The 24,302-nt window shown below is 42.4% G+C and overlaps 1 protein-coding gene across 1 annotated transcript in view; it reads left to right on the top strand.

The window, feature by feature from the left end:
- Positions 1 to 24,302, top strand: part of Reph (Regulator of eph expression) — a 77,838-nt gene that overhangs the window by 37,852 nt on the left and 15,684 nt on the right. The window contains exons 3-4 of the mRNA XM_019059253.2: positions 8,298 to 8,755; positions 9,373 to 9,708. Of these exons, the coding sequence (XP_018914798.2) occupies positions 8,298 to 8,755; positions 9,373 to 9,708 (794 nt within the window). The remainder of the gene's footprint in view (positions 1 to 8,297; positions 8,756 to 9,372; positions 9,709 to 24,302) is intronic.

Genomic DNA, 24,302 nt, shown 5'->3' on the forward strand with positions numbered 1-24,302 from the left:
TTTACATTTTGTCCGACTTCTCCCATCGACTCCCTTCAGTGTGCGTCGCACGGTGGATCGAGTCAATTAGAGAGGTCGGACATGAAATTTTTTACTATAACTGCAAATTTTGATGTTTATTTCGTCACATTTTGCATTTCAAGGGGTGCTTTCAGAAGAAAATTCCACGAGGAAACCAATGGATCCACTTTCAGAACCTCAAAGTTTTGTCGGAACGGAGTTAAAAGCGTTTAAAGTTTCCATATTTTGTCCGACCCTTCCCAACTGACTCGCTTCCAGTGTGCGTCGTCATCGTCGTAGTAATTCGTTTTCCCAACTCTTCGATCTCAGGGAAAAGCCCGGTGTAATGACGCTTGGAAAATAAGTTCTAAGTGACTCGAGACTGAAATAGAGCGAGCTTCCAAGAACAATCCAAACTTGTTCAGCAGCGTGCACAGGCTCCCCTATCGAACTTAAGACGCGGATGCGGATCTCAGTCATCAATGGAGAAGCTGTCTTCGCAGCCGACGGATTTTCGGGGAACTGGCTCCGATCCGATCTGATCGCTAAGACACCCGGGAAAACGCTGCCATGCTAAGGAAGAACGCCGTATGAACCTTCAGGCGTTGCCAAATTTCCTTGGATAAAACGCAAATTTTCTGGTCAATTTATGAACATTTTCCTCCTAATTTTTCAGATAATTTAGTTCACAATTTCATCTAAAGATTTTGAACATTTCAAGGAAAAGTATTCACAACTTTTCTAAAAAATGAACATTTTATCGAAGGAAATTCGGCAACTCTCGAATGTTCATACGGCGTTCTTCCATAGCACGGCAGAACGGTACCGTTGCAAGTCAAATTTGATGATTCACATCAACTCCTCTCTTCAGTTCCGCCCGTGACATGCATGACACGTGTTTTAAGAGTCGCGGGGTTAGCCTCGGCTTTAGAGATGCAGAGGGTTCATTCTTGATATTGATAGACAAAGCGGTATAGACAAAGAAGGCGAATGGAAAACGAAGCGATTCTATTGGTGAAAGCAGGTGGTTGCAATGGACAAAGGAAGCATGAGTAAGCGACTAATTAACTGTAAACCATAGTGAAAAAAATTTATGGCAAATTTTACAAGAAGGCTGATAAATTCGATACACTAGGAAAAAACACATTGGATCTAGAGTCCAGACTCTTAAAAACATCGTCAAGAAAACGTACTCTTGATTCAATCAGAATCTAGATTAAATCAAGAACCAAGCCTCTTAATTTAAGCGGATTTCGTTTTGATTCAAGCAAAAATCCGATTGAATTAAGAGTATTTTATCTTGTCAATGTTTTCAAGAGTCTGGACTCTAGATCCAATGTGTTTTTTTTTCCAGTGCACTTGTGGCTCATCTTTTTTTTAACCGTCTGTGCCATAGTTACTACACGCAAGCGGGTGCTTTTATGAGTGCGCTAGGTAAAGTAGAACTTTATTTACAGTCCTAATATTCGATATCTTCTCACATCAGCATTAAGTAGGAGCTGTGCCTGGATTGTTAAATCGTTATCAAATGGCCACTATCGATTACATAGCATGCTTAGACGGGGATTTATCCAGTAGCGATTCGTGCAATTTGACAACACTGCTTTTTCTTCATTTAAATGTATGTTAAACGATCGATACTTCTTGAGGTAGCCTATCTCAGCTAGAATCGATTTATTCAATGAAGTCAAATTGAGTATTAACAGTGTTGCCATATTGCTGGAATCGTCCGTTGATTCATCGATCAAGTTATTTCGATAACGATACAATCGATCCGCTTCGCTTTCACCGAGGGAAAGTGTCACAAATCGCACGTTTGGCAACGGCGAATGTAGCGAAGAGGTCGTGGGGTTCCGACCCCCCCCCCCCCCACCCCGTCTTCCCCTCCTTTTCGCCCCACGTTTCCTTTTTAATTAATATAGTCGTCCTTTTCACGTCGTATTTTTCAGTCAGTTGGGTATCGATTTTTAACCTTCCTCCCCCCCCCCTCAATTTTTTTTAGAGTTTACGCTGTCATCTGATGCTTCGTTACTGTGCAGTCCTTCCATTCGGAGTCAGCAAGCGTTAAGACCCGGCTGATGAGTACGGGTGCTAATCGTATTCGCGAAACCCGAACCAGTGCAGAAATCCAGGTTCACGTGCGAAACATCGAAACTCACATAAGAAACGATGTTACGCTGGAGTGCAATCCAGTGGCGACGATCGATAATTCTATTTTCGATGTACAGATACCTCCATTCGAAGCTATGGCGAAGAATCGATCATTTAGGTGTTCGTCGCGAACCCCCTGTTTATCGATCCTTTTCCGTAGGTTTCAATGGCAGATCAATCGATTTATCGCAACGTACGCCACGCTACCAGTAGCACTGGTGTCATTAGCAGTAGAGAAGGAGAGGTAGAGTAATATATACATAAAGTAACATAGTTAGTAATATTTAAGTGCTGTACGTACAAAACAGCACTGGTGTAATCAGATGAAACCCTTTTAAGAGTACCTGTACAAGGAGAGAGTGGGAATTGCTGCAAAGTTTTCGAAGAGGGTGGTAATGATCAAATTTCTGCGGTATAGTTTTCTTCCGAATTCCGCGAATGTAATTTAAATCATGTGAAAGAGTCGACTGAAACAAATTCATCCTGTGTACTCGAACTTACGACGTCAAAAAAGTAACCATATTCGCGCCCTTTGCGCCATGGTGAAGTGCGTCTAAGTGTTTCTTACAATCGAAAGGTCCAGGGCCGGATTTACCCACTTGCCGCCCACAAGCCGCCTGTATTTTGCCGTGCCCTTCTCATTCGTTTTGAAACTTCAATAAAAACCATCAAATGAACGTACCAGCGGGGAGGGGCGCATAAGACGAGTTTACTCGTGTTGAATACATTTTTTGGGAAAGCCCAGTCAACACTACTAGCAAAAGTTCACGGAACTTTGCGCGAATGTTAAGTTTCGTAAACCTATCTGTGTGAGGACAAGGCCTTCCATTCATAAGAAATGAACGAAAAAATTATGAAAGAACATACATGAATGTGGATTAATGATTTTAACTTCCGCCGCCGCGCCCCTGCTGAACGCACTGTGTTTGACGCAATGCGTGAAGTATTCGCGCAGTCTTGTAGGCGCTATGCGTTTCACGCTGATCGCACTGTGTTTGCCGCAATGCGTGAAGTATTCATGAATTCTTGTAGGCGCTATCCGTTTCGTGCTGACCGCAATGACCGCACTGTGTTTGATACAATGCGTGAAGTATTCGTGCAGTCTTGTAGGCGCTAATATGTGTTACATGCCGATCGCCGCGCCGAGGGCTTCTACTTTTAATCTCAAGTCTTGGTCATTGTTTCTCTCTAAGTCGCGCCGTTCTAGGCCAAATGGCTTGTTTGGTTTCTCTTCTTAACTCGACTAATCAAAGGTGCTGTCTCTTGTATCACTGAAAGACGAAATTACTACACTCTCAGGAAATGAGAGATTTTGTCGCCTTTTCTCGTTTGTAATTTTTTTTCTAAATCCGATTTTTTTATACCTACATTTAAAAAAATGGCAAAATTTGCCGCCCCCATGACCATGGGCCGCGGCCCATGTGGCCACCCTCTTAATCCGGCCCCAGAAAGGTCTCGTGTTTAATGAGTCTTCAATTGATTTAGGACCGGCCAACGATTAAATTACCTATAATGAAGTAAAACAATTAATTCGTGAAGAATTCGCACATGAGGTTATGATAGTTTTTTTGGTTTGAACCAAGATTTGATATTATATCTAATGATGTAGTCACTAAATCAGTCCGCGTAAGAGAGCTTCATTTGATGCTATACCGTGTGCTGAAAAGTACAATAACCATCAGCTGCTCTGCATTTTGGATACGTCTGAAAGTGTCCTCTAATGTGTCTTCCTTTTTCTTTACCCAAAAACTGAGTAACGATAGGCCTGTAGAGAGGCATAAGCCCGAAATTTCGTTTTAAATAAAGGATAATCTAAAATAAGCTCTTGGAAAACTTTTTTCGGAGCCATTTTCAAGAGCATCGTCGATGAAGTGGTAGAAGAGACCACATTCCTATAATTCCTACTTTATCTCGACCTTCTCGAGATTGTGAATATCCGATTATTTTTAACCTAAAACAGGGGAAAAACAAGCGTTACTATCATCATTCGTGAAGAATGAATTACGTAAAATCGTAAGATCCTTTGATTTTAATGATGGACAAATAGAGGAACGCATCCCATCCCATCTCAATCATGGAGAGAGTATTTTCCTGTTTTTTGGTCCCTTCATTTTTCCCCTGCGAAACACTCGTGACGCAACCCGTGACATTTTACTCCGAAGATTACGGCACGTCGAGTCCTCGTACTTCCCAGAAATCGGAATTGTATAACGCTTTTCCGCCAATACACTTGGATGGACACGTGTCCCTCGCGAAAAGTTAGATCGAACATGCAAGTCCGATTTCTATACGGACCATTCCATAAAGAAGCATCAGGCGTTACGAAGATTGCACAATTATTCTTTATTTCAGCAGGAATGCCGGCCCCTAAAAACAAAAACTCTGTATGAAAGTGCGAGGCTGAAGTTCAGAGAAAATTTCCCAACAAACAGTCCATGAAGTGGATGTATCTTTTACGGTGAATCACACCGTACACATTGCACAGTTCGTCGTTCTCCACACGAAAGAACGTAACAACATTCCAATGTTGCTCAATTTCCTCTCGCTTATTGCATTTCTACCAGGAGAATTTTGACTATTTCCAATCGAGATTTTCTCTAATTTTTTTCCGATCTCATGCAAATATCTGAAAAATTTTGGGGGAAAATTGTACAGGCGTATCCTTGCAAAAGAACAAAATTGTTGCGTCAATGTTGCAACCTTGAATTGGAGCTATGTTCCTTCGTCGAGGAAACGACGAAGCTTGGGAACAGCACTGCCGTGTAAACATTCGAGAGTTGCCGAATTTCCTTCGATAAAATGTTCAATCCGTAGGAAAGTTATGAAAATTTTGCTTCGAAAGTTTCAGAAGCTTTAGGTGACATTGCGAACAAAATTATCTGAAAAATTGGAAGAAAAATGTTCATAAATTTTCCAGAAAATTCGTGTTTTATCAAGGGAAATTTCGCAACGCCTGATGGTTCATACGGTGTTTTTCCCTAGCACGGCAGAGCAGGTGCTGCTTACCAGGATCCGAATTTCGGTTCCTCGCTTGATTTCGTCTTTTTTCCAGTCAAAAGAGCTTTTCCGAACTCTTTGAAGCTCGGCACCCCGATTTCAGAGCACTCTAACCGAGGCATAGCGGCGCCCGGGGCTATAACTTCGTTTTTTGAGGGTTCAGTAATAGTGCGGTTGGCGTGGCGTGCGAACGACTCGGCAAGAGGTTTCAGGGAAGCGCTTTCGTTGACAAGCGATCACGGTCTTGAGTTTCTAGCCGAGACGATGGATGTTGAACTCAAACAATAAACAGACGGCCATCGTATCGATTTTCGCCGAATCTTGAGCGCTTTTCCTCTGACTCAGCCGCCACCGCTACCCGTTCACTGACGTCAAGGGCAGATCGTAATCAGGGAGGCGATGCGAGGAATCCCTTCCTTTTAAGTCCTTGAACGTTTTGAATGAGCGCGGAAAGTGAGAGCATATCGTCGCCTGCAGCGCTCAGGAGCGTATCCAGAGCTCCGTCCAGTGAGGAAATGAGGAAAACAAAAGGAATTAAATTTGGTTGGGAAACCCCCCCGGGAAACACATGATTGAATTCAGGGAAAAAACTAAACGACTCTTTACGTTTTTCAAAAAAAATTAAAAATGTTCACCGCCTAAATACTGTTTTTGCTGGGTTCTGCCTTTTCTTTTCCCTCGCGAACCCAGAAAAAAACTGAGGGAAAACGCAGGGAACTGTTGGGAACTTTGAAAATACTATGAGCCCTGGTATCTGCATCCCATGGTTTTGAATGTCGGTGACCATTCCGCCCAGTCACTTTTCTGATATTTCTATAAATGTATGCAATTTTTGTTTTTATCGATAAGGACTGCCCTCTCCTCCGGTAATCGTCTGAAATTTTCTCCTATAGTTAGATCGGAAAATCTTACATTTTTTTATCTTTCATAATGTATTTTCGTAAAAGTCAGATAATTCAAATTCCACGTTTATTCTGCTATTCTGAATACCGGTTAACTGAACCATACTTCGTATGACCGGTTGAAAATCTTCACGGAAAATTTAGTCGCGAGGTAAAACTATTTTTCTTTTTTCGGTGTAATTGGTGCAAAATGCGTAGTCGAAGCAGACTCGTGAATGGACCATATTTTGTAATATAGATTATGGTACCACTATACTGCCGTGCCAAGGAAGAACGCCGTATGAGCATTCGAGAGTTGCCAAATTTCCTTCGATAAAATGTTTATATTTGAGGAGTCACAAATATTTTTCCTTGAAATTTTCAGGAACTACAGGCGAAATTACGAACAAAATTATCTGAAAAATTGGGAGAAAAATATTCTTTATTTACAAGGGGATTCTTGTTTTATCAAAGGAAATTAGGCAACGCCTGACGGTTCATACGGTGTTTTTCCTTAGTATGGCAGTAGATCTGCCTTCTTTTAGGATCAACATACGTGCCATCAGTTCACCCGTGCTGACAGGTTCCTTAATGGAAGAGTCAGAAATAGTAACTCCTTATTGCGAAACGGAGTCCAGGTAGTGCCTCGGTAATTAGTGGCTACTCATCGCGAAGCTTACAATTAGCAAAAAAGGCGGTTTCTCTGGCATTAGCTTACAAAGTTGAGCTTTTAATCGCTCTCCGAGCCTATCATTATTTTCTCAGCCCGTGCTGTGGCTCAAGCGGCCACCGCCGCACAGTGGATCGAGTCAATTAGAGAGGTCGGACATGAAATTTTTGACTAAAACTGCAAATTTTGGTGTTTATTTCGTCACATTTTAAACTCTAAGGGGTGCTCTTACAAGAAAATTTCACGAGGAAACCAATGAAACCACTCTCAGAACCTCAGAATTTCGTATAAACAGAGTTATAAGCGTTCAAAGTTTTCAAATTTTGTCCGACCTCTCCTATTGACTCGATCCGCTGTGCGCCGGCGTTTGAATTTTAATCGCCTCGTCCAGCCCCTTCCGGCTGTTTGGACGAAAACTGGAAATACTATGTAGCCGTTGTCTCACGATCAATCTCAATTTCAATATCTTAATCGATGAGGTAATTGTGTAACGACGGCTTCGGAGGAACGCTCCCAGAAATTGAGGACGTCGAGTCACCCTTGGGAAGGCGGAAAATCATATTTTTTATCACAAGCTTATTACAGCTTCCTCGGAGTAGTTTCACGTTATGTTGCGGTAATTGCTTGTTTGCATTTTTTTACTGAGAAATTACTTTGTTACAACTACAAGGATCCAGATCCTTGTCATATTTGAACCATACAAGACCTCTTTGTTATAGAGGGTGTCTAGCATCAGGATTTTCCCGACTCTATCAGGATTTGAGGTCAATCGGGATTTAATCTCGATTTCATCAGGATTTGAGGAAAAATGGGTCGTAAAATCAGGATTTGAGATAAGTCGGCTGTCTATCGGATTTTTTTATGCTTTCGCATACGCTTATGCAGAATTTCTAATTTTTAATTAATTTGCAAAAAATCAAGATTTGATCAGGATTTGGTAAAATTATGAAATCAGGATTATCAGTTAAAAATCAGGAAAAATCAGGATTTCCCAAAATTGAAAAAAAAAAAAAAAAAAACTAGATACCCTTATATGTATAGGAACAATAGTCTTAACAAGACACTGGTTTATTAAAAATAAAGTTCGGTGTGGATAACATGGATCAGGACATGTATTTTTTTAGTCATTTACATATCGTAAAACTTATATACTCGTGTCATCTGAAGCCTTTAATTTCCGATTGATCGATGGTAAATAATCGATTAAACAGTTAATCGAATTTTTTACAATCGATTAATTAATCGAATCGAAAGACATTCGATAATCGATTAATTAATCGATCGCCGATGGAACAGCTCCACTTGGAACACTTGGAACTTCTTCTTCTTCTTCTACCTTCTAACTAGGGCCGTGACCCTGTTTGTCTAGCCTTTAAATTAGTAAATAATTATGACAAATAACATATGATGGCGATGAGAAAGGGTTAATTCTTTGGGGATGAAAGGCAGCTCTGTGCCTATCTCTAGGCCGGTCGTCCGGGACTTGGAACTTGATGTTTCTAATTATGACGGACTGGATATTTCAAGGGGATTGTCTTTGACACCATGCAACGTTATACCTTCGGGGATTAATATGAATGTTTTTGTTTTTGTTTCAGTGATGGACGAAGGTCAGGGCGAAGGCGAAGGAGCGGAGGGGAGCTTGGGCTCGCGGTCCTCCTGCTCGGGGGCGACGACGGGGGCGGCGACCCCCTCGCCGTACTTCCTGGACTCGGGCCTCCCCTCGGACTGCGACCTGACCTACGAGCACCACTCGAGCGAGGAGGAGCTGGAGGTGATCAACAGCCAGAAAGAGGAGCCGTGCCCGGGGGAGCTGGCCGCCCTCGCCGCCCGGGCCCGCGCCCTCTCCTGCGCCTCCCCCTCCCGCTCGCGGAGCACCTCGGCCCTCCCGGAGAAGCGCAAGTGGTCCCAGGTGAGCCGCCCCCAGCCCGAGGCCCCGGAGACCCACAGCCACACCCCACACAACCCGCACCCAAGGCGGCCCCTCAGCCGCCTCCACCAAGCCCCCAGCGTCTTTCTACACAGAGAACACAGCAGTAGCAGCTCCGATGACGAGGTAAGAATCCTATCATCGCTCCCGAGAGGGTTCGCAGATCTGGAAAATTCAAGGAGAAACACTCAGAGAATGAGCAGGGTTGCCACAGTCAGGGAATGCCGGGAAACCCGGGAGATGACAGGGAATTTTAAAAAGTCAGGGAAAACCTGGAAATGTCAGGGAAAATGACGGAAATTTCAGGGAAAAATCATCTTCATTTGCTTTTCCGAGTGGATTTAACGTTTCGAACAACAAATTTTGCCTGAAAACTACTTTTAACTATGTCTTTTTAAAAATCCAGCACTATTTGTCCAATTGTCACGGAATGTCACCAAAATCTGTCAAAAAAATCAGGGAAATGTCAGGGAATTTAATTTTCCAAAGCCTGTGTCAACCCTGAATGAGGTGGGTCAGAAAAGTGTACGACGCTAAGGAAAATTACAATTTATAATATGGTAGGACACTCTTTCTTGGGCCCCAACCACGCTCAACCCAAACACGAATGCTGAATTAACTCTTCTAACCTATGATGAAGATATCTCGTTTTATATTTTCCATGTCGAGGAACTTTTTGCCCGGGGTTGGGCCATCACTCGTGTCACTTCTTTTGTCTCTGATTTGATCGTTTATATTTACAGGCACTGACGGCGTGCACGACGCCGGTGAAATTCAGGACGTCGCCGCCGGTGGACGTGCATAAACCCGGACAGAGATCTCTTTCGCCGCCGGTGAAGCTGTTCCACTACGGATCGGCGTCGGTGACCGGGGCGTGCGCCCGGCCCGGGTGCGGGGCCGGGCCCGAGCGGGCGGCAGCGGGGGCGGGGAGCCCCTCCGGCCCAGAGGGGGCCACCTCCCCCGTCCCGACCGTCCCCAACGCCTCGCCCCGCAAGAGGCATAAACACAAGTTCCCGCAGAAATCCTCCAACCCCAACTACACTCATCGTCCGTGCCTAGACTTCGAAAAAATGCAGCAGGTAAGCACTCTCACTCAGTTTGTCTTCCTATGCACAAATAAAGGGTCCTTGTGTTGCAGGACAAAGCAGGGTGTCTAGCATCAGGATTTTCCCGATTTTATCAGGATTTGAGGGAAAATCGGTCGTAAAATCAGAATTTGAGAAAACTCTGCCGCCCGATCGGATTTTTTTTTTTATCGAGCCATTTTTTTATGTTTTGAAATTTTAATTTTTCTCCGCAAAAATTCAGGATTCCGAAAAATTATGAAATCAGGATTTAGCAGTCAAAAATCAAGAAAAATCAAGATTTCATCAGGGTTTCCCAAAATGAAAAAAAAATAGACACCCTGAAATTTTGCAGCCTTCGGAAAGAAAATTTCGCGAGAAGCGCTCTGTTCGGCAACTTCAGACAGCTTCTGAGTGCCATTTTGCACGATAAACCACGAAACAAAGTACGAATTTCAGTATGGTGATCTATGGATGGAAACCCTTGCACAAACAGAATCACCTTAACTACATCAAACGTTGCCTGATTTCCTCTTTTGTTTTAATTGTAAAACCAGGCAACATTCCGACTCGACATTTTATGATTAACTTCTCTACAGTCCGAAGTAAATCCACGGGAATCTCCCAGGCATTATGCCGCTTAGTTCCGTCGTAGAAAACCAAAACACGAGCGAGAATTAGGCATCGTGAAGTGCAGTTAAGTTGATTCCGGTTAAATCCGTCCGTTTTATAGCCGGCGCTGAAATCTGGATTAACACCGAACGTGAGCCAGCGTTTTTAACGACTCGGCTGAAAAGGGAGTCTGAAGCGCTTCACCTGACGACGACGACGACGATGATGACTGCGATTCGAGGAGCCGGGATTTTTTGTCAGGATCCGAGGGAACGAGACGAGACGCGCGGCGGGTGTCGCATCATACCGCTATGAAAATATTACTGCGCAGGGGTTAAAAAATAAACGACGTAAATGATCGGGGTTTCCAGAGTGTCTCGACGTGCCGTACCCCCCCCCTCCCCCCTCTCCCCGGTGGGGGGGGGGGGGCGCTTCGGCCCGGCCTGGTAACAGCCGCTCGCGCCCCCAAGTGACGAACGCCCTTTTTATTGCCGCCCGCTGAAACCGGGGCCCGGCGCTGCCAGATCTCTCCTCGAAACTGGCGTTTCGTCCTTCGCGATGAATCGATTGATCGAAACTTAAGGTTAAAAAAGGTCAAGGTGTATTTACACAGGTATGGACAGAACTTAACAACTGGCCGCTGATTGGCTCTCCAGCGGCCCCTTAACGTCAGCCATTTTGAATGTTTTGATTATTTTGATTTATTATGTTCGGTTTATCGTTTGTCAAAATTTTGTGGGATTTTTTGCACAATTTTGATAATGCGATATTAATTTTAACGTTTAAAGGCACAAACGTTTGAATGTTAATTTGATTGTAATTTAATTAAAAAACGGGCCCCTTAACCTACGTCACGTAGTCATGTGACACGTACTGAGGCTCATGGGAAATTTTCAACTTTTCCATACCTGTGTAAATCTACCTTGAAAAAAGGTTAAGCTTTTCTAAACTTTACCACTAAAAAAGGTTAAAACTTAAGGTTAAACTCTAAGGAGGAGCGGTTAACCGTCGCTTCTCACAGGATGTCGAAAGTCGATTATTTTCAGCCGATGACAGATGCTATTAGTGGCACGTCACAAAAAAGCGATCTATATCGATTTTTTCGCATTGGTAGCATTGAAAGAGGTTACGCCAATGTTATTGTTCGGATCCAATTCGATATAATGGAGAATCCCTGTAATGAGGTCGCCACTAATAGCGTCTGTATAGGTAAGGTGTAAGTAATTGAAGCGCAGTGTCATGATCTGTATCGGTGGGATATTTTGGTATAAAACAGCAGCTGTAGTGGTGACGACTGCCAAGAAAAGGTTGTTTTGAGGAACTTGTGAAGAAGAAAATTACTCGTAAAAAAATTGATACGATGCAGAACCAGTAAGTTTTCACTTTTATGTCTAGAAAAATCGGGAATTTCCTAGAATTATGTAGCGATTTTTTACGTAAAAAGCCACAATTACAACCGAACAAGCTCATATTCTCAGATTTTACGGGAGAGAAAAAACGTTCACTCAATGAACAGAGAGTGAGATGAACGTTGGCGATAAGGTGATTTTAATGATCTTATGAGTTTGTGGAGTGAGCTTTAACCAATGTTGACAATCTGCTTCATTTTCATTACTTTTTCGGTGGAAATTAAATTTTGCCTTTCAGAGTTTTCCACGATATACCTGAAATAACTATTCTTGTCTCATACATTCAATGTTTCCAAGAGTGTTTGGTGTGAGGAATGGTCAATTTTGACGATCCTGCATAGGGTGCATTGAATTTATAGGCAAATATAGTTTTGGACGCTAACAAAAAAGGTTCAAAAAGTAAAATAAAATACAAAAATATCAACGAATAAGGTTACTCAATGCTCGTGAAAAAGTTTGGAATAAGTTATGACAATCTTGCTGTGTTCAAATTGTCTAGGTTCTTGCGTGAAAAAGTGATCTTTGTTTCGAAATATGCTCAAAAATCCAATTTTTGAAGTTTTTGCGTAAATTCGACACAAACCATGGAAGTCCAACTACAAGAGAGTTTTCCGCAAAAACTCTCCTCTAAAATTTTTGGACCGGGCATTAATAGGCTTTAATATCCAGAGATTCACTCGGAAAACAGGTTTTTTTTTTTTTTTAATTTATTTTTTTTTTATTTTTATCTCCCTCGAACTCCACGTAGACACCGCGGTCCGTAACTGTCGCATTAATGTCGCCCGTCGCTGCAAGCCCGTTTCATTAAGGGAACCCGATGTTCCCCTGGTTCCTATCCCGTTACCGCCAGTGGCGTGGCGTGCTTTGCGATACATCGATTGCTATGCCATTTAAATCTATGGAGAAGAATCGATAATCAGGAGTTCGCAGCGAACACCTTAATAATCGATTCTTTACCATAGGTTTAAATGACATAGCAATCGATACATCGCAATTCACGCCACGCCACTGGTTACCGCTCATAAGCATTACGAAGATGAAGGAGACCGGGGGAGGGGGGGGGGGTTGTATTGCTGGCACAGTGTCATGCAACGCAATGCGCTCTTAGAATCAATACCTGTCGCTAAGTAATCTCCCCCCCCCCCTCCCACGTTGCGTTGGCTTTACACCGGTGCACACCGGTGAACCCCCCCTCCCCCTCCATGCTCGCGGAGGGTGAAGATCGCCTCTGTAACAACTTACCTCGGTCCTTGTCCCCCCCCCCCCGGGGGGGGGGGGGGGGTAACCTTTTTTCCTCGAGTCGAGTCTCTCTGCATACGGAGCACAGTGGATCGAGTCAATAGGAGTAGTCGGACGAAATTTGGAAACTTTAAACGCTTATAACTCCGTTTTTACAAAACTTTCAGGTCTTAAAAGTGGCTCCATTGGTTTCCTCGTGAAATTTGCTTCTGAAAGTGCCCTTGAGATGTAAAATGTGTCGAAGTAAACACCAAAAATTGCAGTTTTGGTCAAAAATTTCATGTCCGACCTCTGTAATTGACTCGATCCACTGTGCGGAAGTCTGCGGATTTTTTTTCGCTGCATCTCAAAACAATGAGTAGGTGGAACAGAGGACAAGTCGGAGCCGTGAAAGGGATTAGGGAAGCTGCGACAACCCCCTCCCCTCTCCTGCCGAGTTTTCGTCTCTTTTTAAGTTAGGAAGCATGGGTATGTCGAGCAGTTTTTTACCGAAACTGGTGAGTTACCTAAGTTTTATGACCGGGAGAGGGCGCTCGGGTATTGCGTAATGCTCTGACGCCATTCCCTTGTAGCCGCCCCCTCCTCCCTCTTACGTCGTAACGCACACTTAAGAAAAAGTTTCCTTCCTCCTCTCCGAGGTGCGTTATACGGTCTTCCATAAGTTCTCCCAAACTGAAATAAAACAAGGGACCCCCACGCAAGGTCAGAAAGCAAGCCTCGCGACACTAGGACTGAATTTGATAGGAAGGATCAAGAAGCGAATTTATTTAAAGTTCCGAACCTCTATGGGAAGTTCTGTCCCGGTTTGTCTCATCAATCACCAACACCAGTGGACACCGCGTCGTTACCAGATTCGACCAATCAGATCCGTTGGTTCTCGATAGGTCGAACCTTTTTTAGAACCACCTCGCGAAGTGGTACCAAAATCACGCACCAACGTTGCGATTCGTTAGTCACCGAATCGGAAGTTCCGAACTTAAATGAAATGGCAGCTCGGATGTTCGGGTACAAAAGTAGTACCGAACCTCTAAATAAAATTCGCTTAAATTCACATCCAGATTAAACCGGGAAGTATAGAGTTTTTAAGTTTTAAATCCCTCCATAATGGTAGACCAGTATGCACTGGAAAAAAAACACATGATCTGGAGTCTAGACTCTTAAAAACATCGACAAGAAAAAAATACTCTTGATTCAATCAGATTTTGCTTAAATCAAGAACCAAGCCTCTTAATTTGAGCGGATTTCCTTTTGATTTAAGCTTAAAGCTGATTGAATCAAGAGTCCTTTTTCTTATCAATGTTTTCAAGAGTCTGGACTCTAGATCCAATGTGTTTTTTTCCAGTGTGTAATGAAAGCAATCTCAGGAAATGTTTCTACCCGATTCTACGCGTGGAAATTCAGGAAATTTTGATTATCTTGATCGGGGAATTTTCCTCCCCGAGTCTGCGTGTACCCTGTACCAATTTTGAGATCAGTTTGCAATACTTCATCAAACAAATGAGCCCGGTATCCAGGGCTGATTCACCAGCCGCCGAACCGCTGACTGACGTGGATAATACCGCCGTGCTAAGGAAGAACGCCGTATGAACATTCGAGAGTTGCCAAATTTCCTTCGATAAAATGTCTATTTTTTAGGAAAATTATAAATATTTGTCCTTTAAATTTTCAGAGTCTTTAGGTAAAATTGCGAACTAAATTATCCGAAAAATTGGGAGGAAAATATTCATAAATTTACCAGAAAATTCGCGTTTTATCAAAGGAAATTTGGCAAACGCCTGAAGGTTCATACGGCGTTTTTTCTTAGGACGGCAGAATACCCGACTCAGTTTCACCTTTCAATAAAGCGTTACGTAAGAGAGGTTCCGCTTTGCATTGCCAATGAAGTACAAGACGCAGTGAGAAGGGGGGGGGGGGGATGGAGAAGTGCGGTGAGAATGCCGTACTTGAACGCCCTTCCTGCGAAATTTGAGCACGCCGTGAGAGTAAATACGGTAAAACTTGCAACTTTGACCGAACATCGCTCATGGCCGAAATATTGTCGGTTTTCGCGGTTAACCACGGAATCAATGGTCAGCATATCCTCCAGAGTCAATTAAAATTTGCATGTAAGATTTTTTTTGTCTCCTTCTACCGGGCGCAAGTAGAGGCCAACCAACCGCTCATGAAAACTCCATGCCCTACGTGTTTCACAGCGCGCGCTAAACGTTTATCATGACAGTCTCTGCGATATAAAAATCTGGCAACCTCAATCTTGACGCTTTGGCTCAGCAATAGCAAATTGCTCACAGTTTGAACAACACATGGTGGGAAATGAACATTGCTCGATTGAGAAGATTGCTGAAACCGTTGTAGTGCGCGATTCGACTCACGTAGAGCTTTGAGTTTCTTGTGAGCAGGCAGTTCAAATTCCTCGTGACCATTGTGAAGTAAAAACGTGAATATCTTCGTTAGGAGTTGGTTTCAGTCATTTTCGTTGCGCGAATCGTTTTCTGTGTGAAATTTTGGATAAAAAACATGTATCAGAATCCTTTAATTCGTACCTTGTGTAGTGGTCCATTGATGTATTTCCATAGGATTAAATGGAGAAAAGGCAATGTTGCCAATTTTCTGTATCCATCAGTGTGCTGTTCAACCTTTTTCGGTGATTGGAAGCCACTCAGGGATTTTTTTTTTTAAAGCTTACGCTTACATTTCGAAGCAGAAGTTGCATTTAGTTCAGGGCGCGAGTACTCTGGAAAGTCCCGTTATTTGTTTTCTTGCCAATCCCGAGCTGCCCGGTTAACGGCGGCAGCGGGGTCCGGCTTTTAGGCCACGCTATGCAGAACCGGGCAAAAACGACTCCCGTAGAAGACCGACTTCGCCTCAAAAGGCAAAGGCTGTCGGCGGCTTATTACGCCCGCCGCAAATGCCGTGGCGTGTTGCATTTGCACCTCGTCCTTCGCAACAACTGGGCGTTGCCTCGACGCATTTTCGATATCGAAATCTCCGCGTCTTAGCCAACCCTCCGAGAGAGAATATCCGAAAAGATAGCTTCTCGAACTATATTTAGACGACACTGTCCCGAGGATTAGAGCGGGTTAGTCTAATCCCGACTCTTATATCGCTCTGCCGAGGATAAAAACCGTATGAGCCTTTGGACGCTGCCACACTGAAAAAAAATCTCTGTGTATTTACTAAGAAAAGGGTAAAATTACCAAGAATTCAGGGTTGTATTTGGTCCCAGTTTTCTCTTGGTAAAATTACCATTTATGAAGTTGGTAATTTTACCGAGAAATCTCAGTAAAATTATTGAACTTTCTCGGTAATTTTACTGGACCTTGGTAAAAACGCCAATATTTTTTATCGACTATGGTAGAATTACCGAGATAAAATGGCAAAGTTACCGGGAATTGATTACCAATAGTAGTGGTATTCTTACCTAAAAAAAACAGTAAAAATGCCGGTTTTTAGGTAAGCTTACTAGTCTGTCTTGGTCAAACTACCAATACTTGGTAAAAAAATGAGATGGTAAAGGTACCAACGGACCTTGGTAAAAACGCCGAGAATTTATTTTCAGTGCAACTTCCTTCCGATAAAAGATTAATTTCTGGAAGAGGTGGGAATATTCAGGGTGTCTACAAGTCCGGAAATGGTACCGATTTTTTAAGGGCGGTCCGGAAGTAATGAAAAAGTGCGGATTTTCCTCCAAAGGTCCGGAACTTTTTCCATTTTTTGTCATTTTTGTCGCACTGTAACCATGAAATTAAAATTTCTGAAATTTTTCAATTTTCATCAAATGGAGGTACTGAAAAAGTACTGAATTTTTCTATTGAGGAGGGACTGAATTTCTTGGGAATGTACTGTAAAAGTACTGATTTTTGACCAGCCTGTCTCGGCAGACACCCTGATGTTGTACCTTGAAATATTCAAATAGTTTAAATGAAATTGGGAATGAAATTCTCCAAAAAATCGGAAGAAAAGTATTTATTAGTTTCCTTGATAATACGTATTACATACAAGGAAATGTAGCAACGACTAAAGTTTCATACGGCGTTCTTCCGTAGTAGGGCAGAGTGCCGATTTGCTGATGAAATAAGCCACCGATGAGCCGATGCGATTATGATCGTTTGGATGCTGTCCAAGTTCTTCAGGTAAAACATTGATGGATAAGTTGTAAAAATTTCGAGCTCAATTTTTCCGAGAATTCTCTTTGCAGCCTTAAGTATCCAATGTATCTGAAACTTTAAAGAGCAAATTTCCACAACTTTCCTCCAATCTCTCATTCACATTTTTTATCAGAGATAACTTTTAGATGAGTGTGATTCACCAACGCTTCGGTGAGCATTCGACAACTGGTGTGAATACCACAAGGTTACATATTCTAGTGGTTCAAGCTATCGAAAAGTGAATCATTGTACTGTTTTCTCTCCTAGTCCTATCTCGCCGAGTTTTTGTCCAAGTGGGTTTTCCTGGCATGATATTTTACGAGGCAGTGTTCTCGTCTATGACAGTATTTTGTGCATGCCCCTGCAACTACTCGGTCAGGAACCTTTTGGTAGTCTCCCTTTCGAATTCAGTCCCACCAGTTGCCGTTAATTTAAATTATAAATTCATTTGTAGGATAAAACACTATCATAAACCAACGCCGATTGTTAGAGAAATGTATGAATAACCTCGAGCTTCTTAAAAGTTCAAGTGAATCAAACATTTGGATAAAAAGAAGAGAATAACTTGCATTTTTTATTAGTGCAGTTCCAGTGAAGAATAACAAAAGCAAATCTTTCTTTAACTCTTCATGATTAAATATCAGGTTATGATTGAAATGATTTCATGCCCGGAAATGTAATGAGCATATGTATAGCTTTAACCTTGAATACTAAATAAAGGATATGGGTTTATGTAATTGAAAAGAGAAAAAAATCATTCATACCACCCGATGCTGCTAAGATTGTATAATTTTTTAATAGCAAAGTAAGCAACTTGCTCTTAGGTAATTACCTCCTCCGCATATTCATCTAATCCATCTAGTCCAAAACCAGTCAACATCATTCCTTGAAAACTTCCTGGATTTTTCTTCTCTGTTGGCAGAATACTCTGTATGGATTTCAAACTATGAAGTTGGCTTGTCTTTCCTCAAAAAAATGAAATATGATTAGAAATTTAGAAACATCGCAATCAAGAAACTTTGTTTCTCACTGTGGGAATCAATATGTTGTTTCTAAAATGAGCCAGAAATTCTTGTTCCTAATTGAAAAATGCCGAACGAACGCGTGACGTAATCTACGAATGTTATTCCCAGAGGTGAAAATAGTATAGGCGTTGAACTTCGTCTTTTATTTAATATTGTAACGCATTGAGAGGGTTTTTTGGGCAGGGGCTGTACCTTTGAAGAGACTGCGGGAGGGGGGGGGGGGGTCAAATGTTTTAGAATCAAAAAATTATTATTTATAGATCCCAAAACTCGATTCCGAAAGTATTCGCGTTTAACTTTGGAGCATTCTATTTATTATTCTATCATGCTAAGGAAGAACGCCGTAGGTATATGAGCCATCAGACATTGCCAAATTTCCCTCGAAAAACAACACATTTTCAGAAAAATTTGCGACTATTTCTCCTCCAATTTTTCGGAGGATTTTTTTCGAAATTTCATCTAAAAATTCCGAAAATTTGAAGGAAAAATATTCTCAACTTTCTTCAAAAAAAGCTATTTTCCGAGAGAAAATTTTGCAACATTTGAATGCTCATACGGCGTTTTGCCTTAGCAAAGTAGTATTGTCTTAAGTCTATGAGCATGGAGTCACGAGTTCCCGCTCGGGTTTGTCAAACCCGCGCGGTTAAAATTACAGCCCGGGATATCTGGATATCTATAATTCCGAGCTTTAATGAAAGCGTGGCGTGGCGCGGCGTCGAGCAGCGCCGTAATCAAATAAAATGTAAGCGCATCATGCGATTTCCCTCAACTCGCGGCTCTACAATGTTAACATGCGCCGGGCCGGCGAACCGTGCTCGCTAGCTCGTGAGCCCCGACGCGCACCCCAAGCCCACGTTCCCAGGCTCGTGCGAGTCCGGCCACCGCTGATCGGTCGTTCATAAAGAAATTATTAAGCTACGCTTCTATGGGCAGTACGCGACGCGCCGTTCGCCGCGACAACCCAACTGAGCGCCTAAATGCATGGTGTCTACACTAAAAAAAAATTAAAAAAATAAAAAGTAGAATACTTAATAAAATATAAAATTAAAATAAAATATAAAACAATTAATAAAATATAAAAAATAAAAATAAAAAATAGTGAAAAATAACTAAAAATAAAAAAAATAATTACAAATAAATAAAAAATATAATAAATCAATTAAAAAGTAAAATAAATAATAAAAAAAAGCATTTTGGTAAAACCGAACAGTTAACGTGATCAGGAACCTAATTTTGTTCGTATCCACGTCTGCCGAACCGAATTTCAGGAATTCGGTCACCTCAACGAAATTGTTCAGTTTTACAGACCGGAATAACTTGGTTGTGCGTAGATTCCATAGCATATCACCGGAACTGTTCGGTTTTACCAATTTTTTTTCAGCGTAGGACCTGAAAAACCCGAGAGAAGAACCGAACGTCATTGCTTTTTTGGCCTGTCTTTTGTCGCTGAAAAGGAGGTCCGCGGATTTGCAATAAGGAACTACTTTTCTGGCTCGCTTTAGAAACAACATATGTGCTATCAGATTTCCCGCACAGATAGGCAATTTTATGGATGAGCCTGGAATGTTAGTTTCGTTTTTGAACATACAGTCGAAATCATTGCACCCAGTCGCGCGGTTTACTCGGCGTAGCCCGCGCCCAATGGAACCGTGGCTTCACGCAGCTCTCGTGGTCGTAGTAATTAATGACAAGGCAGGAGCCCGTCTTCGTGATCAAAACCTCACGTGTCCGTTCTTTCGTGAACCCCAATATGTGGGTGTTCTTGTGGACTTCAGGTCTCGTCGTAGAATGGAGTCGTCAGGTTTCAAGAGCGACCGATTCGAGTAATTCACTCGCGCCAACCAAGCCTGCACCTCCCTCTCGCTGCCCCTCCCACGGGGGAATTTAGAATGGGGTCGTGCGTGAAAAAGTTCAGCGATGAAGTCGTTGCCGTCGACAAGGACGACCAAGTCGTGGCACATACATCGCTCTTCGTTCCGGTATGCGGGTCGGAGTCTAGGGGATGAAACTGTGAGTCGAATGCAGCGGCGCACAGTGGATCGAGTCAGTGGGAGAGGTAGGACAAAATTTGGAAACTTTTAAAGCTTATAACTCCGTTTCAAAAAATTTTAAGGTTTTAAAAGTGGTTGCATTAGTTTCCTCGTGAAATAGTCTTCTAGAAGCACTCCTTAAATATAAAATGTGACGATATAAACATCAAAATTTGCAGTTTCAGTCAGAAATTTTTTGTCCGACCTCTCTGATTGAATCGATCCATTGTGAAGCGTCAACCTGGTGCATGTGAGGCGTATGGAGGAAGAAAAGAGGGCGGTCACATTTCGGGCATCTTGGCCGTTGTCGATGACGTATTGGTCGGCACGGGCAGTTTCTTCATAGATTTTCTTTGAAATGGCGTCGTTTACTGAAAAAGTCATTTCCTTATAATGTATTTGAAATGATATATTAAGTTGATCTAATGGAGATGCTGCATGTGTAAGGAATTTGCGGTTTGACTATTGATTCTTATGTAAAAGTTCACGAGAAACACGATGGTGCCACTGGTTTTCTCTGAAATTAACTCCCAAGCTCAAAAAAAGCTCTCAAGTTAAGGCAAAAATGGAGGGGATATCTCACGCTATCCTGAGAGTCCACGTCCACATCAAGACAAACTCTCCATACAAAGATAGGGAGCAAATACATTGACAGGGTTGCCGTGATTTCAGTCTATGAGTCCCCAAATAAGGTGGCAGCCCTACTAATGTATTTGCTCCCTATCTTTGCATGGAGAGTTTGTCTTGATGTGGACGTGGACTCTCAGGATAGCGTGGGATATCCCCCCCATTTTTGCCTCAACTTGAGAGCTTTTTTTGAGCTTGGGAGTTAATTTCAGAGAAAACCAGTGGCACCATCGTGTTTCTCGCGAACTTTTACATAAGAATCAACAGTCAAATCGCAAATTCCTCACACATGCAACATTTCCATTCTGGAAGAAAATATTCCCAATTTTCTCAGTAAAATCTGTTTTTATTTAAGGAAATCTGGCAACGTCTAAAGGCTTATACGGCGTTCTTCCTTAGCACACGGCAGTAATGCACAGGCGTAAGGGGCAGATGCGGAAATGAACCACCCGCAAGGGGGGGGGGGGGGGTTGTGGGATACCCTCGGTGACTTATAGCTTTAAACTGTAAGTCACAGAAGATTCGCCCCTTTCTCTCACCTGGGACGGTTTCGGCGGAAGCGTAAGTTTGCACTGCGGTAATTGTTACGGCGCGAGCAGCACGCACCGCAAACACGCTCGCTAAGCGCATTGTAAACAAAACACCTCAGTGCAAATATGACAGAATCATTTTTTCAAGCTGTTCCCCATTCACGCGGTGTCGCTTTTACACTCCGTAGCGTGGCTTTGGGAAGGAGTGTAACCCTATCGAACGGCGGAGAGGGTTTGGTCTCTGTAAAGAGCATGCAGGGCAAAAGCACTAAACCAACTATCACAACTTGCGACGTTGCAATTTTCCTCATGTATTTCACTTTTTCGAAGGAGACATGATCATCGTTTCTGTATAAAAGTTCGTCTGGTTTCTCATCTGTCTTCAGGGTGCCTACAAGTCCGGAAATAGTTCTGATATTTTAAGGGAGGTCCGGAAAAACTGAAAAAGTGCGGAAATTCCGCGAAAAGGTCCGGAATTTTTTTAAATTTTTTGTCATTTTTGTCGCAATTTCAAAGTTTTCAATTTTTTCCAATTTCGTCAAATGGAGGTACTATAAAAGTACGGAATTTTTCTGTTGGAAGAAGTACTGAATTTCTCGAGAATGTATAGAAAAAGTACTGTAAAAGTACTTATTTTTGACCAGCCTGTTTTAGTAGACACCCTGGTCTTTCGATAATATTCTCTAAAAAAACTAGATAAAGAGAAAATAGAAGCGATTTTATGTTGCCGTGCTAAGGAAAACCGCCGTATGAACATTCGAAAGTTGCCAAATTTTTCCGGGTAAAACATGTATTATTCAGGGAAAATATGCATATTTTTCCGTGATATTTTCAAATATTTTACATCAAATTGCGAACAAAATTATCTGAAAAATTCGAAAATAAATATTCAAAATTTTTCCAGTAAATTCGGTTGTTAGTAAAGGGAATCTGGCAACGTCTAAAGGCTCATACGGTGTTTTTTCTTAGCATGGCAGCATGTGTAGAAGCGGGTGGTTGCAGTGGACAAAGAAGGTACAAAAAGTAATAAACTAACTGATGGCAACCTACGCGGGGTCCCTTTACAAATAGCCTTTATTATTTCCCCCCGTAGTTTTTAAGAACCACGCATTTCAACTAATAGGATCGGTCTACTTTCGCTTATTCACTGGAAAAAAAACACACATTGGATCTATAGTCCAGACTCTTAAAAACATCGATAAGAAAAAGTACTCTTGATTCAATCGGATTTTTGCTTAAATCAAGAATCAAGCCTCTTAATTTGAGTGGATTTCCTTTTGATTTAAGCAAAAATCGGATTGAATCAAGAGTACTTTTTCTTGTCGATGTTTTTAAGAGTCTGGACTCTAGATCCAATGTGTTTTTTTTTTCTAGTGCAACCTACGCGAGACCCCTTTACAAATAGCCTATATTATTCCCCCCCGTAATGTTTAAGAACCTCGCGTGTCGACGGATAGGATCGGTCTACTTTCGCTTATTCTATTGCTTCGTCTATCAATATCAATAATCAGCTCGATGTACAACAGCGAATCCATCAGCAGAAGAAGACGAAACGGTCATGATTAAAGTACAGACGTGGTAATAATATTCCGCGAATGAAGGACGGCACTCTATTGATTATGATAGTGAGCCCTGAATCAGAAGCGTAGCCGCCTCGGAAAGTTTCTTCGGGGGGGATTCAAATGCCGCTCCTCAAAAGAAGTCGCGTACGATTCACCACCGCGCCGCACTCCGCGTTACGTGCTATCCCTTTGAATAGTTGAGATAACTACGGCCCGGGGCGCGGGCAAGGGACGGGGCACCCAGTCAAAGCATTTCAGAGATTTATTAATTGGATTTATATTCTTACACGTATACTGGTTCTGCTTCGGCGAGACCACTCATCGAAACGCCAATTATTTCTCGCTTGATCTCCTAATCAGATCATCCCTTTCAACCGCCCCCCCCCCCTCCCAGCACTTCGCCGGCTCCAGGGCCCCCTCCCCCTTCCTCTTGACGTGACCCGCGATGAGCAAGTCCGGCGCCTTTAACGGCTTTCTTATTCGATTGCAACGCGACATTGCCATTTTAGGCGAGAGGGGCTGTTGAGAAGGGTAAAATTTACTTGAAAGTTTGAAATGTATTTCTTAATGGAGTTTTGACTGGATCTGTAAAAAGGGACCTTATTATCCTTGATTTCGAGAAAATTTGCCTTAACCTTTTGCAAGTGCATGGAGGTGAGGAAGGAAACTTGGAAATTTGGAGATTTGCCGCAATTTTGACCCTGGGAGCTCTGATATTGCCAAAGATCTCGAACGCTGAAGTTCCGAAACGGAAATTCTTAGGCCGAAGAAAAACGTGGTTTAAGTTTTTGCAAGAAGTCGAAAAAATAACATTACCCGGAAAGTGCGACCACTTTTCAAGATCCGGTCACAATTTTTCCGGAACTTTTGAGATTTTTCTGAATTTTTCCTGGAACTTTTATAATCCCGAAATATCCCGGATCTTTTGCATTTTCCGGAACTTTCTAGGAACTTATGAAAAAATCTACAAGGAATCTCGGAACTTTTGACGGTCATGGAGTGGGAGAGGTTGGAACAAAAAAGTTCCGAATCCCGGAACTTTTGGAATGGGAGCACTGACTGTAGTTGTGTGTGTACGACACCAATTTCTTTAAAGTGCAACACTAAAAAGCGGCCTCAGAATTAGCAGTCGTGCGCACAACACCACCTTTTTTCAGTGTCGTGTAGAGTCATAGAGAAAAAAAAGGAGGTGTTTGCATCTTGAGGATTTGTACCCACCTACGTCATCAATGTAAACAAGACGCTCGTTGAGGGTTATGTTGACGCTGTAAAAACGGACCATAATGTCCGATTTTTTTACTTAAATCAACTCTTTATATAATTTCAAGCAGTTTTTATAGAATGACTTTTTCCCTTAAATTACACCATTTCCAAGAAAATCGACAGGATAAAAACGTCGCTGTACCCAATGACGTCATCAAAGCTATAGA

The sequence above is a fragment of the Bemisia tabaci genome, chromosome 4 (genome assembly GCF_918797505.1).
Source record: "Bemisia tabaci chromosome 4, PGI_BMITA_v3".
Taxonomy (NCBI): Eukaryota; Metazoa; Arthropoda; class Insecta; order Hemiptera; family Aleyrodidae; genus Bemisia; species Bemisia tabaci.